General features: G+C 52.1%; 1 protein-coding gene across 2 annotated transcripts in view; it reads right to left on the bottom strand.

The window, feature by feature from the left end:
* Positions 1 to 14,965, bottom strand: part of LOC144144318 (polyamine-transporting ATPase 13A3-like) — a 147,272-nt gene that overhangs the window by 82,795 nt on the left and 49,512 nt on the right. Inside the window, exon 1 of one of the 2 annotated variants that reach the window (XM_077675703.1) lies at positions 14,274 to 14,717. The exons of the other annotated variant lie outside the window; for it this stretch is intronic. Coding sequence (XP_077531829.1) covers positions 14,274 to 14,364 — 91 coding nt within the window. The 5' untranslated portion in view covers positions 14,365 to 14,717. Of the gene's footprint in view, positions 1 to 14,273; positions 14,718 to 14,965 lie in introns of those variants that run through there. 2 annotated transcript variants of the gene reach the window in all.

Here is a 14,965-nt window from a genome sequence, read left to right as displayed (position 1 = left end):
AGGATCACGCACATACAATTATATCCGAAGTTTTCTCACGAACAGGACAGCTATTATACAAATCGCCGATATCACTTCCCCCACCCTGACTCTCCCTTCAAAAGGAACGCCACACGGCGCCGTCCTTTCCCCTTTACTGTTCAATCTCGCCATCTTAACCGTCCCCCAACAACTACAAAAAATTCCTAATTTTAATTTTGGTTTGTACGCCGACGACATTACACTGTGGGTCAACAAAGGCAGCGACGCTGAAATTGAGAGCACTCTACAAAGAGGAGTAGAAACAGTAATAGAAGAGGCTGGTAGAGCGGGAAATTCCTAATCTTAATTTTGGTTTGTACGCCAACGACATTACACTGTGGGTCAACAAAGGCAGCGACGCTGAAATTGAGAGCACTCTACAAAGAGGAGTAGAAACAGTAATAGAAGATGCTGGTAGAGCGGGTCTCACCTGTTCGCCAACTAAATATGAACTGCTCGTACTCCCACCAAAAACACAAAAGTCATCCCTCCCGAATATCCACATACACATGCGAGGCGACCCCATCCCGAAGGTTGAAATAATCAGAATCTTGGGCTTAACCATCCAACATAGCAGATCCAATACTCACTTCATACGCCAGCTCGAACAACACGCCACACAAACGACAGGTTTAATTCGGCGAGTTACCAATAGACGCTGAAGGATGCTGAAGGCCTCCGTCTACTTCAAGCCTTTGTCCTTAGCAGGCTGACCTACTCCCTTCCATATCTAAACCCATCTAAAACAGAGCTTAGCAGAGTCAACCTCATACTCAGAAAAGCCTATAAAGCTGCGCTACAACTGCCCCTCACCACTTCCGCGGCCAAATTCGAAGCCCTAGGTGTGATAACGCCGCGGAAGAACTCATTGAGGCTCATCTCGTCAGTCAAATCACCAGACTGGTCCGCTGGCGCTCACAATCTCCAGAGGCTACAAATCTCCCCTCTAGACCCCCAGAAGACAAAACCACACTCCCTCACAACATTCATTCTAACGTAATTATCAAGCTAGCCTATACCCAGAAACATGCACCCACAATTTAACACCAAAAGGCGTTCGCAACGCGCACAAGCTTTACATAAACAATACCGCGATAAACATGAAGTCCACTACGTTGACGTCTACGTCCACTATATCGGCGGCATGGTGCCTTCTCAATCGTCTCTTATTGCCCTTCCAATCAAGCCCAACGCAACTTCCTGACCATTTGCACCACCAACCCAGCCACGGCGGAAGAGGCGGCAGTAGTATTAGCGCTAACGCAAAAGCCGACCCCCTCCACAGTCATCACTGATTCTAAAACGGCAGTTCAAAATTTCGCCTCCGGCTTTATTTCGCCTCAGGCACTCAAAATTCTCCAACAAGCCCCCCCCCCCCCCCTTCCCCCCAATGTCCCCCGTAGAAATCATCTGGGCTCCGGCGTGGCCTGGAGGGGAATGAAGCTGCCCACAGTATGGCTCGAGAACTCGCCATCCGAGCCAGGCCGAGCTCGTTCCCCTACCATGACGCCAGATCCGCTAGAGACCGGATGATAACGTACAATGAAATTACCACCTATTACCGCCTCTCTCGCCGTGTCTACCCCCCGGCACACACACAACTCACCATCCATCAAGAACACACATGGCGTCTTTTGCAAACAAACACATTTCCCAGTCCCGCTAAATTACACCTAATTCACCCAGCCATATACCCTTCACCCAGCTTGCACAGCTTGCCAGTCCCTCGGCACCCTTCGGCACCTTATGTGGGGATGCCCGAGAGATCCATATCCAAAAATAACCACATGTGAGCAGTGGGAGGAGGCGTTGCGCTGCCCAGACCAGGAGGCCCAAGCTTCACTGGTCGTTCGGGCGGCCGCGGTCGCCGCCAAAACGGTGGCCACCATCGTCAACTAACTCTGCTCCCAAATAAATGTGTTCCTTCTTCTGCTGCTGCTGCGCACGCTTCACCCATCTGCTGCCCCGTGCGCGCGCAGACTTTCTCCCGAGCTGGTGACCGCTCGCTGTACGTCTGCAACGTCACTGCAATGGCCGCGCTCTCCTCGGTTTCGGTTTCAAAATCGCCGATTTTTGCGGGCCGCTTGCGGCGTCCACGTGCGTATTTCAGCTGTTGTATTTTGCATGTTTCTTTCTTTTTAAGCACACTATACGAAAATAGGGTTTTCAAGAGGTCGAAATTTTGAGTGCAGTTGGCCTTTAAACGACCCACCGAGCGAAAAAAAATCACGCCATATCCACGGAATGAATGATGATAAGTGGGGCGAAGCTCGAGAGGGGGAGATCATCGGTAACCGTAACTCTCCCGTGAAAGTTCGCCCATTACATCATTAAGAAAGACGTAAGACTGTGTGCGTACATTGTACAAATCAACTTTTATTTTGTTCTTGTTCGTTTGTTGTTGTTGTTGTAGGGTTCGTGAGGCTGCAAGCAAGCGCTCGTATCGGCAGGCAAACCCCGATGCAGTGAGAGCTCGCGAGGTGGCTGCAAAACGCATCAAGCGAGCTCAGCCCGAAGCTGCCGACGCGCGGTTTAAGCGCGCGACTTTCTAGACGAGATGCTTCGGCCTCTCTTTCGCGCACGGCGGGATCCTGTCGGCGAGCGCGCGCTGCCGCCGCCCTGCGCGCCCTCCGCTCCGCTCTGCAACCACCTCCTCCATCCGGTGACTCGTTGCGAAAGAGGAAGCGCGTCAACAGCGATTGCCTTTTATAGTGTCAGTCACGTGCGAGTCACACCAGCGCCACCTGCGAGTGAGTCATCGAACTAGGCGGTCACGTAGCGCCACCTGCGAGTGAGTCATCGAACTAGGCGGTCACGTACCACGAGACACAAGGGATGGACAAACCCACGGCTTTAGGAGCTTCGCCCCTAAAAAATTTTTTTTTCAGTTACACGGGATTTCGAACGGAAGTGCGAGCTCTGGACATAAGTCGTGCTGTGATAGCCGTGAATGGACGTAACCCAATTTGATATGGAATCGAGGTGTGTCCGCTCGTGGAGGAGGAATCGGAGCCCTTCAACTAAGCAGAGTCTCTGCACGCGTCCCGCACGATTAGAAATTCTCGACGTCCCCGCTGCGTCCGACAACAGCAGAGAAGTGAAGCTTAGGTTCCACGTTCCACGTTCCGCGGAACGTGGAACCTATTTAGTGTAATTTTTAGTTGCTGTTGCACGGCCTCCGCGCCGCCGGCAGCCGATCGCGGAGGCCGTCGCCAGGAGCTGTAGAAGCGCGGGCAACAGCAGGCGACGGTTTTCTCCAGTTGATGTATTTCATTTGCTATCGCAAAAACCAAGCATCCATGATTTTTTTAATAAAGGAACACTGCAAATATCCCTTATGTATTGATTTTCTGTCTTATATTTTGTTCTTGTTCAACAATGTTGACAACTATGAACATTGGCACATGACTTCGACGTTTAGATTTGGCTGTGGGTATATAACGCAGCTTCTGTTTCACTTTGGCCTGGTGACTGAATCGAGTCACAGACAGACAGACCAAACCTTGTGCGTTTAAGTAACCCAAGAAAGACTGTGGTCTTTAAAGCATGTGTCTATATACTTCCCCACCAATGAAGAGTTCGCCTACATTAATGCTGTCTCTCCGGCGCTCCACGCGCGCCCGTCTGCCCCCGCGTGGGGCGGACATTCGTGGCGAGGCTTCGGAAAACCGCGTCAGCGCAGCTTTGAGCCCGGCGACTCTTGGACGAGATAAGCGGCCCCGGACACAACAAGTCCTTTCTGCATAACTCCTCTTTCCACTGAGGATGCGGCGCACCTCTTGGTCACATGTCCACGTCTTCAGTCAGCACGAGTTCGCCGCATGAGGGGCCCCAGGACAACTGTCTGACCCTCGTCTTGAAAACAGGCGCGGAAAGACGTTGACTAAGAAAACAAATACACGGGAAATTAGGACGGAAAGTTGGGCGAGTTGGTGTTGGTTCATCTTGAAAACAGGCGCGGAAATACGTTGACTAAGAAAACAAATACACGGGAAATTAGGGCGGAAAGTTGGGCGAGTTGGTGTTGGTTCATCTTGAAAACAGGCGCGGAAATACGTTGACTAAGAAAAGAAATACGCAGGACCAACCCGCCCAACTTTCCATTCTGTCTGACCCTCGCCGTTAAACGCTTGTCGGCGATAGCGGACCCCCCTGAAGTTCACGGTGGAGACGGGACTGGTTTGTTTCATTTAGTTTATGCCGTAGGGCGTACTTGCGCAATAAAAAAAATCTTGCACCCCTCCGTCTAACGACGACGACGGCTGAACGCAAAGCTTTCTCGTGACAGATTTTTTGGTTGGCTAATCACACACTGCGAGCATGTGCTACCCTGGAGGCACGCACCACTCTTCTAGAATGCCCACAGCAACTCTCGGGCGTGGGGTGTACGGAGCGAACGGGTAACTGCTGCTTAGCGTTCGCTGCGACCACGTCGAAATGGAGCAATCGGATAGACGCCGGGACCCTGCAGGTCCGATTCCGGCCACGGGAAGAGTTTTTCTGTCTATCGCTGCGCCCATGAACATTCATCGTCATCGTCAGAGGCTTTCCTAACGGCGTATTGGCGCACAATAACGGCATCAGTGAGGACAAGAAATGGCTCCTGACTCCCAATGGCTGCCACTCGTAGCCCAGGAGTTGTTGACGAGCGCTTGGACCCGGCACATTCCGTACCAGAAAAGCTGCACTGGCCAAAGCTTGCCGAGTCTGTAGCAGCGACATTCCTTGCTTCCGCGATGCGTTCTCGAAGGGTTTCGCCCTCGGCCGCTCCGACCCGCCGCGTTGGCTCAGTGGCTAAGGCGTTGCGCTGCTGAGCACGAGGTCGTGGGTTCGATTCCCGGCCGCGGCGGCCGCTCTTCTGATGGAGGTCAGAAGCGAAAACGCCAGTGTGTTCGAGATTTCGGTGCACGATAAAGATTTCCCGGTAGTCAAAATTAATCCGGAGCCCTCCACTACGGCGTGCCTTATCACCTGCGTTGCGTCGGCGCGTTACACCCTACAATCAATCAATCTGGCCGCTCCAAAAACAAGCGCTGACGCAAACCTTCGTTTTATGAGCGCGTCGCGGTTAACCGTCTACTAATCCGTACGGGGCAGCTGCCGAAAGGGCAAAGGAAGGCGAGAAGCGCATATAAGTGCGCCTTCCGTCTTTTGTCACAAAATGAGATGACTTATGCTCCGTATCTGTCATTGCTCTGACGCGTCTTTTGTCACAAAATGAGATGACTTATGCTCCGTATCTGTCATTGCTCTGACGCTCATCGGATAGCAGCCTTATTCTGAAATGTTTACCACGTGGCTGCGCTGTGGTGCTATCTCCCCAGATGTGACGTTTTGTTTTGTTTGGGTGTATACACGCTTTTTCCCGACCAGGGGGGCTGCTTCCGTCCATCCCTTGGTTTCGCGTGCCCACCTGCGAGCTCGATCGCCACCCGACATTCACACCTGGAACGTGACGCGTAGAGCAGTCGGCCGTGCCAGAGCGCTGCAGACGAAGAAAGTCGACACACGCGCACCGATCGCGATAAAAGCGCGCGTGCACATCACGACGCCCCGCCGCCTCGTTCGTCCTTGCTACTTTGGCCGGGACGGCGTTGCGCAAACCGCGCTATCGCCGCACACCGCGGAGCGGCTAAATTAAAAGAAAATGTACACCAGAGAACGCGATCCCGAAAACAAAAACGCCTCCCGCCATGTCTTGCATTTCAATCGCCGGCGCAGCTGCTGCAACCAATAAGGGCGAGGCGACAGACAGCGTGCATACGCAGCAGACAAATGTTTTCTTTTTGCTGTTACCCCGGGATCACGCCGAGAGTCCGTAGAATGGACTTTTTCCGGCCGTTTTCAAGCCGAACCGGACGTTATTTTGGCGCGCCACTTTCTTCGGACAGCGGCGAAAAGCGGCGGAAAAATTGAGTTAAACTGAATGAACTTGAATTTGGCTTCATCGTGGGAGGAGGGAAAGAGGGAGAGTAGAGAATCGTCTTGCTTTGCAGCAAAGCAAACACACGCGCCGCCGATTTCTCTCGTTTTATACGCACTGAACTCCAGCGAAAATCTCACAAAAGTGCTCCAGTAATCGCTTAATTTGACGGCCATCAGCCAAGCACTGCGTCGCAAGTGCTGGAAGGCAGCCGTTGAGTGGATGGCCTTTCTTCTGTTTTCAGCGATATGCCTTTTTTGCCCGCAGTCCACGCTAACACTGCGATAAGTTATTCCGACAAGGAAATCTATCGGCGGAGGCTGAGTTTGTTCGTTGCCCCCATTGTGCCTTGAAGTATAGCCAGGTCCCCTTAACTAATCGGCAGTCACCCACTGAAACGGAATTCGACGCCTCCATTGTAGCGACAAGTGCAGATTCCACGGTCCAACCATGGGTCAAAGAAGTGCCCGAAGCTTCAAAAGAAATCTCGCGCGCCAGAGTGAAATGCCTCGCATGGTCACTGGTCAAACCCAAGAGTTCTTCAGCCGGTTTTTCCCGAAGTGGCTGGGCAGGCACGAGACAATGCTTTTCGCTTTGTTCCGCGTTAATCCGAAGAAGAAACTGTACACTGCACTGCTGCACGGACGACTCAGACTTAAAGGCCAGATGCAATCGTACCATCGTTGCGACCACCGTGCGGCCGCAGCCAATGAGAACCAGAAGGTGTTGTCATCATGACGTCACTATGAAAGTTCCTTTCAAAGCCTCGAGGAGGCGCTAGTGGCAGCTCCCGCCGCCACCGACCCGCGCGCTCTGCGCTGACAATACAAACATGCCAGCGCTCAACAGCATGGACGAACGGAATCGTCGGTGCTTAACGTCCCCACTGTACTGAATATACAAAATGCAATGTATAACAACAGCACTATTCATTTTCACTTCAAGTTGATAAATATTTTCTTCTCCTGCTCGGATTTTTCGTGCACATATCCAAAGCGGCCGGAGCGCGCCTGAACAGGGAGTCGAAAACTGTGGGCCGAGCGATGCCGACGACGCATCGCACGCAAGCACCGGACCATGCGTCTCAAATTCACGCGTACGACAAGTCGTGGTGACAGTCGCAACGATCAGTCGCATGCCAATCGCATGCTGTAGTCGTGCAGGTGTCTCGCGCTTCAAGAGTCGGCCGGCCGCCGGCTCGTCGCATTTCGTTCGCCCACATGAAAAGCCACGACACGATTTGTGCCTGGAATAATGTGCCTTTAGTTTGTTAGTTTGTAGACTGTATCAAGCTAAGTGAAGTCTTGAAGTCAAAGTAGCTCCACACAAGCGCACATCCGACGCTTCGCTGATTGGTATGCTAGTAGGAAATCTAAGGCCAAATAAAGGCGGGCGAAGACTCAGCGAAGTTAATATACGTACAAAGGAATTCAGAGTAACATAAACATTTATTGTAAAGCGTAAAACCAAGGTACGGGAAGCACAATTTGCGGTGGGTGAACTGCACTCGATTATAAGTTAAGAAAAAAGCGGCGTCGCCCGTTCAAAGTACCCCCTTTCAGCTAATGGCGTCGCTCTATCAACGTGACCTAAAAGCGTAAGGGACCGGGTTCCGGTTAGATGGTAATTCATTGTCAATGTGACGTCGCGGCCGACCGCCTTTCACCTGCACGCAGCGCTCGGAGCCAAGCTTTTCAGAGTGAGTCCGCGCGGAAAAGTAGTTCTTCAAGACACCTTTCAGTTCGATCGGAGATGAAAACCTTACCTAAAAATTCCTTTATTTGTCGGCATAGTGCAACGCGTGAAAGAACTTATTTGTCAGCTGGAGTAGGGAATTTCAACTTTATTGCTGATTGTAAATGTCTGCTCTTTCGGGTTTTCCCTCAACCGCCTGCTTCTGGCTTCATGCATTGCCGGTTCGCTTTTCCGGCTTGAAGACCGCAGAAGTCGCGTCTGAGTGTGCTTCATCGTTCTCGACTGAGGATTGTGGTGAGTTGCCATCCATGCCACGCCGATGGTACAATACAAAAAAAAGCGTCCGTGTCATCTGCACCTGCGGACTAGAACGTGTACTTCGCTTGCGGCATCTTCACCCAGAGCGTAACGTTGAAGAAACGGTCGCGACAACGAGCGATCTTCTTGGAGTCAGCGTGAGCTTGGTGATGGACCTGAAGAAGGAGATGACAAATAACGATGGAAATGTTGCGACGCCCCCCCAAAAGCGCTCGCGAAGTGCTGTAAAGAGACGACGCACAGAAGTGTACGACGACTACACGAAGTGCGCATTGCGGTCGTCCGTGCATGGACTGTGCGCCACCTGCTGAATGACATCGGGTTTAGGTATGAGAACAGCCCAGATCTCGCTCCTGATCGAGCGGGACGACATTGTCGCGTGGCAGCAGAAGTACCTCTACGACATTGCCAGGTACAGAATTGAAGATCGAAAAATATACTTTGATGAAACGTGGGTGGATGCGGGACACACGATATCGACTGCTTGGACGGACACGAGGGTTGCTTCCCGCCATGACGCCTACATGCATGGTCTGACGACAGGTTTGAAGCAGCCGCCAGGGAAAGGACAGCGCCTGATTGTAACGCACATCGGCAGCGAGGGCGGCTTCGTCGGTGGTTGCCTGGGCGGCACGCGCTTTGAAAGGTGGTTCGGGGCCGTTTTGTCGCAACTGCCACAAGGTAGTGTAGCTGTCATGGATAATGCCTCGTACCACTCGCGCCTCGAAGAAGCAGTGCCTGCGACTTTTTCGCGCAAACAGGTCATTCAGGACTGGCTGACGTCAAAATGACTTGCTTGGGATGAAAAAATGCTTAAAATGGAGCTCCTCAGCCTTGTGGCCCCTGTTAAGACACGGTACATCAGGTATCGTATTGACGGGACCCGGCATACCATTGTGAGATCAGTCCCACAAAGCTCATATGGGCACAGACGAAACGAGGCGTTTCGTCACAGCACAGCAGTCAGCAGCACGACCACACACTTTCGATCGGTTTTCCTATCAAGTAATGCAGTTCATAGAGATAAGATATTCGCGGGAATCGGAAGACGCTTACTGCACAAGCGTTATTCAAGAAACAGTCATTAAGCTTCTGGAAATGCTGAAACTAAAAAAAGAAATAAACAGGCTACACGCTATTCATACTTCATATCGCCTCTCCTGACACCCCTGGGGTTATGGCTGAGTAGTCTGAAGGATGTAGTGCGTCATATCGGTTCGAATCCTAGATTGCACTTGTTCTTTAGTTGATTTCTTTTAATTCAGGTAATGTTTTCTACACTGCATTCAGCATTTTGCGCTGCAACGTTCATTTCCCCACGAGCAAGTTGGCAGACAGCGTGCAGACTGACACTCACACGCTGGCGAGTTCTCGTCGATGTGTTGTTGACATAAGCAGCGACTGCTTGCGGTCACAGTGCCGAATCAACCGACTGTCTGCCTGTTGCGAACACGCCCCTTCTTTTACGACACAGGGACGAGCCGAGAAAGCTCCACAGGTGGAGGCGAAGCGCCACGTATTTGAGCGCCTCCGATGACGCGCAGGGAGTACGCCTCGGCTAGTGAACGTTGCGATACTAAGCGGTGCTGGCAGGCCTATATGTCGCATTTTACAGCCAACAACATTGCAGAAGCGCGGTATGCCGATTCCTGAGATGGGTTGTTGCATTTGTTGCAGAGAACAGAAATCTAGAATGATTTGAATTCCAAATCTTGGACATCGCCCAATCACATTGCATCTCGTATGCGCGTCACTGCTGTTAGTTGTTGCTCGCACGGCTTTTTTTCTTCTTTGAGGCTTTATAAATGAAATACTGCTTTATCAACCAGATGAACGATGAAAATTGTTTATGTGAGCCAGTGCAAACAAAAACAGATTCGCTTCAGTGTCCCTGCGCTCCAGCTTCAACAAGGCCTGCTCTAGCCGTTTGGCAGCCAGCTGGACCTCCCGAACGAAGGACGTCACGCAGCCTCGTGCACGTGCAACAGCGCGCTCCGTACACGCCAGTCAGTAGAGAGTTTTAGTTTGGCGTTTTTACGCTCCGCTCAGCAGCTAAGCGGAGCGGGAGTGCGACTGCGCATGCGCTCTCCGCTTAGTGGCTAAGCGGGCTAGCGGAGCGAGAAGCACGGTCCGCTAAAACGCAGCCTCAGCGGACCGTCGCGGCCCGCTCCGCTAGCGCGGCGGGGCGATGCGGGCGCCCTCTCGCGCGCGTGCGACGACTTTGCCTATTCTAAGATGGCTGCCACGCCTGCGACGAGCGCCGCGGCTTCAGGCTCTTGTTTGACGCGCAAACCGCGAAAGCGGTTCTGCATCGACGAGGGCTTGTGCTTGCTGCGAGAAGTGGCGACTGCGAACCGATTTAAAAACTACACAGAACTATTCAAGTTCACTGCGACAAAACGCCGCGTTGGATCGTTGCCGTCGAAAAGGATTCGATTGGATCTGGAACGCAACTTTGTTGTCTATTGTGTGGCTACCGTCAAGTCGAAAATTTATTATCATTCATTGTAATTGACCAGTAACGCAATACGATTGCACGAGTCAATACGTAATAAACAAATAAGCTATACGTACTGGTTTTACATTGTTGAAGTGGGGGAATGGTTTTCGGTTCTGTTTCATTACGCCAAACTTGGTCAGACGGCGCTGCTAGTCCGAAAGGACCGGTCCGCTGCGCATTACGCGTAACTAAAACTAGAAAACCTCTCGCCGCTCCGCTGCAGCTTAGCGGGGATACCCGGAGCGGAGCGTAGCGTAAAAACGCCAAACTAAAACTCTCTAGTGTTGCGCGAAGAAACTGCGAGCGAAGTGGCGCCCTTGCAGCCTGCGGGCATGTGCGTCCCGCAGTGTTGCCACCCGCCGACGGGCGAAGCCTGACGGACCACAAGGACTGGGAGGGAAACGTTGACGAGCTGCTCGGCGGCAGCCACGGATGGCTGCAGGGCCCGCGCTGTCGTGGACGCAGGCCCGGACGTCAAGCTCACCAGGCGTGCTAGGCCGCAGCCGACTTTGAAATTACGCGGGCCTGCGGGGCGCGGCGCTGCTTCCAATGGCCCCTGACTGCATCGTGCCAGGACGCGCCCTGTATACGGCACGCAGCTGCGGTCCCGGTTTCGGACAAAAGCCAGCTGGCCGACCTTTGCAGCAACCACAGGGTACGACGCTCGCAGCTGATCTCAAGGTGCAGCGATCGCGGCGAGGACAACGGCAAGTGTCCGCCATCAATGCCACCGTCGGAGCGAGTTTTCCTCGCAGCATACAAGCCATTCGCGCCGCCTTCCGCGCTCGCCGCGCTTTCGTGGAAAGTTTGGAGCCCCAAGCGTGCATCGTCAGGGCTTACACTGCCGAAACTGCTGGCTCAATTAACGGACGAGAAACGACGCGATGCAGGACGGCGTGGCGACTCCTTTATCTGCGCGCACTATACCGTTAAACGATTAGCCATCCGATGCTGCCACTTGATATGCGTAACTCCGCCAAGCTGCGCATCTCCAGTTTCACGGTACACTGTAGTGCGTCAATAGAAAAGACAGCAGCTTCTCTGCTTTCCAGTGATAGCAATTCTTCATGTCGCCTTTTGCGTCGGGGGAAAAAAAAAAGAACGTTCCGATACGAACATTGGTATTTTGTTTCCCTTGCAGCTTCATACCTTCTTGAGCGTTAGATAAAACTGTCAGGCGCAATGAAATGACGCTTGCTGCGCCCTTAGAAATGCCAATTTTCTGCGTGACCGCAGATAATGGTCAGAGTAAGCTGATTTTCTTCATCCGACTGCTGCAGCAAGAGAAGGGGGAAATTCAAGAAATTTAAGAGATCCAACGTGTACACCGCTCAGTGCAGAAAATAAACACGTTGCATGCGATGGCAGTGCACCTATTTTCCTACCACCAACTGCGTTTGGCTGCACTTCTTTGAGAGCCTTTCTGTAGCTGTCGAGGCCTGAATGCGGCGTTATATGCCCGTGCATTGAATGTGGACTTCGGAAAGACGGCTCACAATAGCTGCCTTCGCTGTTTCGGGAGAATGCTGAGATGCTACGTCGGGTCTCACGTTCCCTCCTTACGGTGACTCCGGCCGGCCACTGCTTGTGGCCCTGCATTCCCGCAAGCACCTGTCCCGTGAAATAACGCCCCGAACGTTGCTCAGCGTGCGACCAGCGGGAATTCACGAGACTCCTACATGGTTTCTCCTCCGCTTGACGTTAACACGCAGGCCACCCGTTACGAGTTCTTTTTGTAATGAGTAGCATTCTGTGCCGAGTAGCCCCACAGCCAGGACCATGTTACGCCCTACATTTGCAGAAAAATCCTAATTTGGACCCGTAATTATTACAATGGCGTAAGTGGAGATAACTGGTCGGACATAATTTCGAAAAAGCAAAAAATAAAAGAAAAATAAAATTTTATAAACATGATCTCACAAAATCTGGAATACCTTATACACCCAAAAAACTAAAGACTAAAAAAAAGCTCACAAAATAACGTTGAAAATACGAGTAGAAAATAGCGCAAACGGACCGGTTGTGCGGTATCCCAGGCATTTTCTGAAGAAAAAAAACATAATTAGCGATGTAAAGGCACTTCATCGCATGGTATAAATTTACATGGGCAAAACGAAGAAAAAAACTTAAAAATAGTATTATAATCCAACGTCTTTCATTACTCATAGCCATATTTGGCTGTAAAGAGCTCCCACTGTAGACAAGCGACATAAGAATGCTACGCATTAGTAGTAGCATTCTTCTATACTAGATTGTTCTAGAATTTCTAAATTGTTTTGTTTCTTGGATAGGACTCAGCATTAATGTCTTCCAGAAACTTTGAAAACTAAGAACACGGACTGGGAAGCAACGGACTTTTCCTATTTTAGTAGATCCAATTACCAAGAAGCAGTTATCAGGTTTTGGGAAAGTGATTGACGGGAGAAATGGAAACAAGACGTCGGTGCGGCCCTTTTCAGGGCCCGATCATATTTTGAAAAGGGGGGGGGGGGTCCTATGATTTACCATATGGCATGTAATAAAAGCAAGGAACGGGGGGCTCTTTCTTCCGTGGTTTTACCCTGATGGCCAATGAGGTCCCGGAGCTCCCTTCCTAGTTGACAGACAGGCAAGGGAGCCCATCGGCAGGAGCTTGACCAGGGCTCCGACGGCCACCTTAGAGTGCGGGGGATCGTGGTCCGCGGTGTCGCCAACACCGTCACCTTGAACACACCAGGCGTACCCGCGGGGGACCCTGCCGGAGACCGTGGCGCGAACGTAACCTTTGCTTTTTCTCTTGCTCTCCCAAACACGCCGCTGTTTAACACATTCTTCGGGTCGATGAAAGGGTGACAACGTACAAAACGACTTTGGTTTTTGGAGAGTTTGGACTAGGTGTTCAGTGGGTAACAGTGGTGCCTTGGCTTATTGAACGTATCAATTACAGCGATTTTCGAACTCCGCATTACGAGTAAAATATTTTGGCAAGACTTGTACATGAAAATTAGCGAAACGCTTAATGTTTGCGACGATGCATCCGACTCCAGCAAATGATGTCTCTGCTGCCTATAAAGGCGAACATAGCATGCGTATGCGTATACGGCTAGGTAAGTTTATCCTCGCTCTCCCCGTGTCTTACTTCACATGTGATCATAACTGCTGTGCATGTTGAATGTGTCAGTATTTCGGAGTACCAATGAGGCCACCCCACACCCATAATCAAGTACGTATGCAAGTGCACCCTAAAATTTTGTCCACCCTTTTCTGTACAAAAGGTGTTTGTACACCTTTTCGAAGTGTTCGGGACAATATGTCTACACCCTTATTTGTCTATAAGGTTATTAAAAAAGTTTACTGTGTGTCCCGGCATTGTCGGTGCTGCAGGCAACGGCTGACCCTAAATGGGTCCAGAAAATTTTCAGATAAAAGAGGGCCGTTCACAACAACGGCCCCGGCCTTAACGAGAACAGTCTGCCCTATCGTGCGCAGATAAAAGCCGCACCAGACAAGACCACACAGCGATATAGTTACAAAGTGTGAGACATTTCGAACAGGTAGAAGCAAACAGCAGCACCTAACAGGGTCCCGACACTCACTACTTGACTTGCATACATGCTCTCACAGAAGGTGCCCCTCTGACGAATACGATCGTTGCAAACGTTTTTTTTTTTTCTTTTTTTCCCTTGAGAGCGCGATAATCGTGCGGGATTGCGAGTAATGTCGTATTTCGCATGCAGCGGGAACAACGCCACCCAACAGTGTTACCGGCGCTGGCTATCCTCACTACACGGTGCTGCCACCATCCGTAGTTTTTCGAACGCGCGAACCGCAGCGTACCTCGGTTGTCCGTTCCCGTCGACTCCATGCCCCCTGCCTGCACCTCGAGGATGACGCCCTCGTGCCGAATCTTGTAGGTGGACGCGACCATCACGTCGAGCAGGGCTCTGGCGTCGGCGCTCGTCAGGGCGCACCGGCCCTTCGCCACCGTGTCCTTCCGTCGTCAGTCGCGCAGCTCTCGCGCGCTTCGGTTCACGCCAGGGAGGCACGCTGGCATGGCGGTCAGCGACTTCGGCCACCGAGCACGCCCGAGCAGACGGCGCGGCACGATGGCAGCTGCGGCGGCCGACCACACGGCGCTCAACAAGCCCTTCTCTGGCCGCACTGCAAGGCGGCAGGGCTTCCGAGAACCGCACCGAGACACGCGCACAGTAGCAGACGACGACCGGCCGGAGCAGACGATTTTCGCCGCAGTAGACGTGCTGGCGGAGCGAGCAAGAGAAGTGATGCTGATAACAAGGTTCCGCAGAGAACATTCGCGGCGGCCCAGGCGATCCCGCGCCGCCTTGCGAGATCCGCACAAGGCTTTCCGGAAAGAAGCGGATTGCGCGCGCATTTGGAAACCAGAGCCCCGATTTAGCGAGGCGGAAAAAAGTGCGCGCTGCCTGGAGCAGACAGGTGACAAGGGGCAGGTGTTTTCAATTGACCTCCGCTTCAGCATAGATTGCTCACTTATTGCCGCGGCAAGCGAA

The sequence above is a fragment of the Haemaphysalis longicornis genome, unplaced genomic scaffold (assembly GCF_048455015.1).
Source record: "Haemaphysalis longicornis isolate Haplotype H1 unplaced genomic scaffold, Haemaphysalis longicornis Haplotype H1 scaffold_7, whole genome shotgun sequence".
NCBI classification, from domain to species: domain Eukaryota; kingdom Metazoa; phylum Arthropoda; class Arachnida; order Ixodida; family Ixodidae; genus Haemaphysalis; species Haemaphysalis longicornis.
Note: the sequence above shows the minus strand (reverse complement) of the source record. Positions and strands in the feature narration are given on the sequence as shown.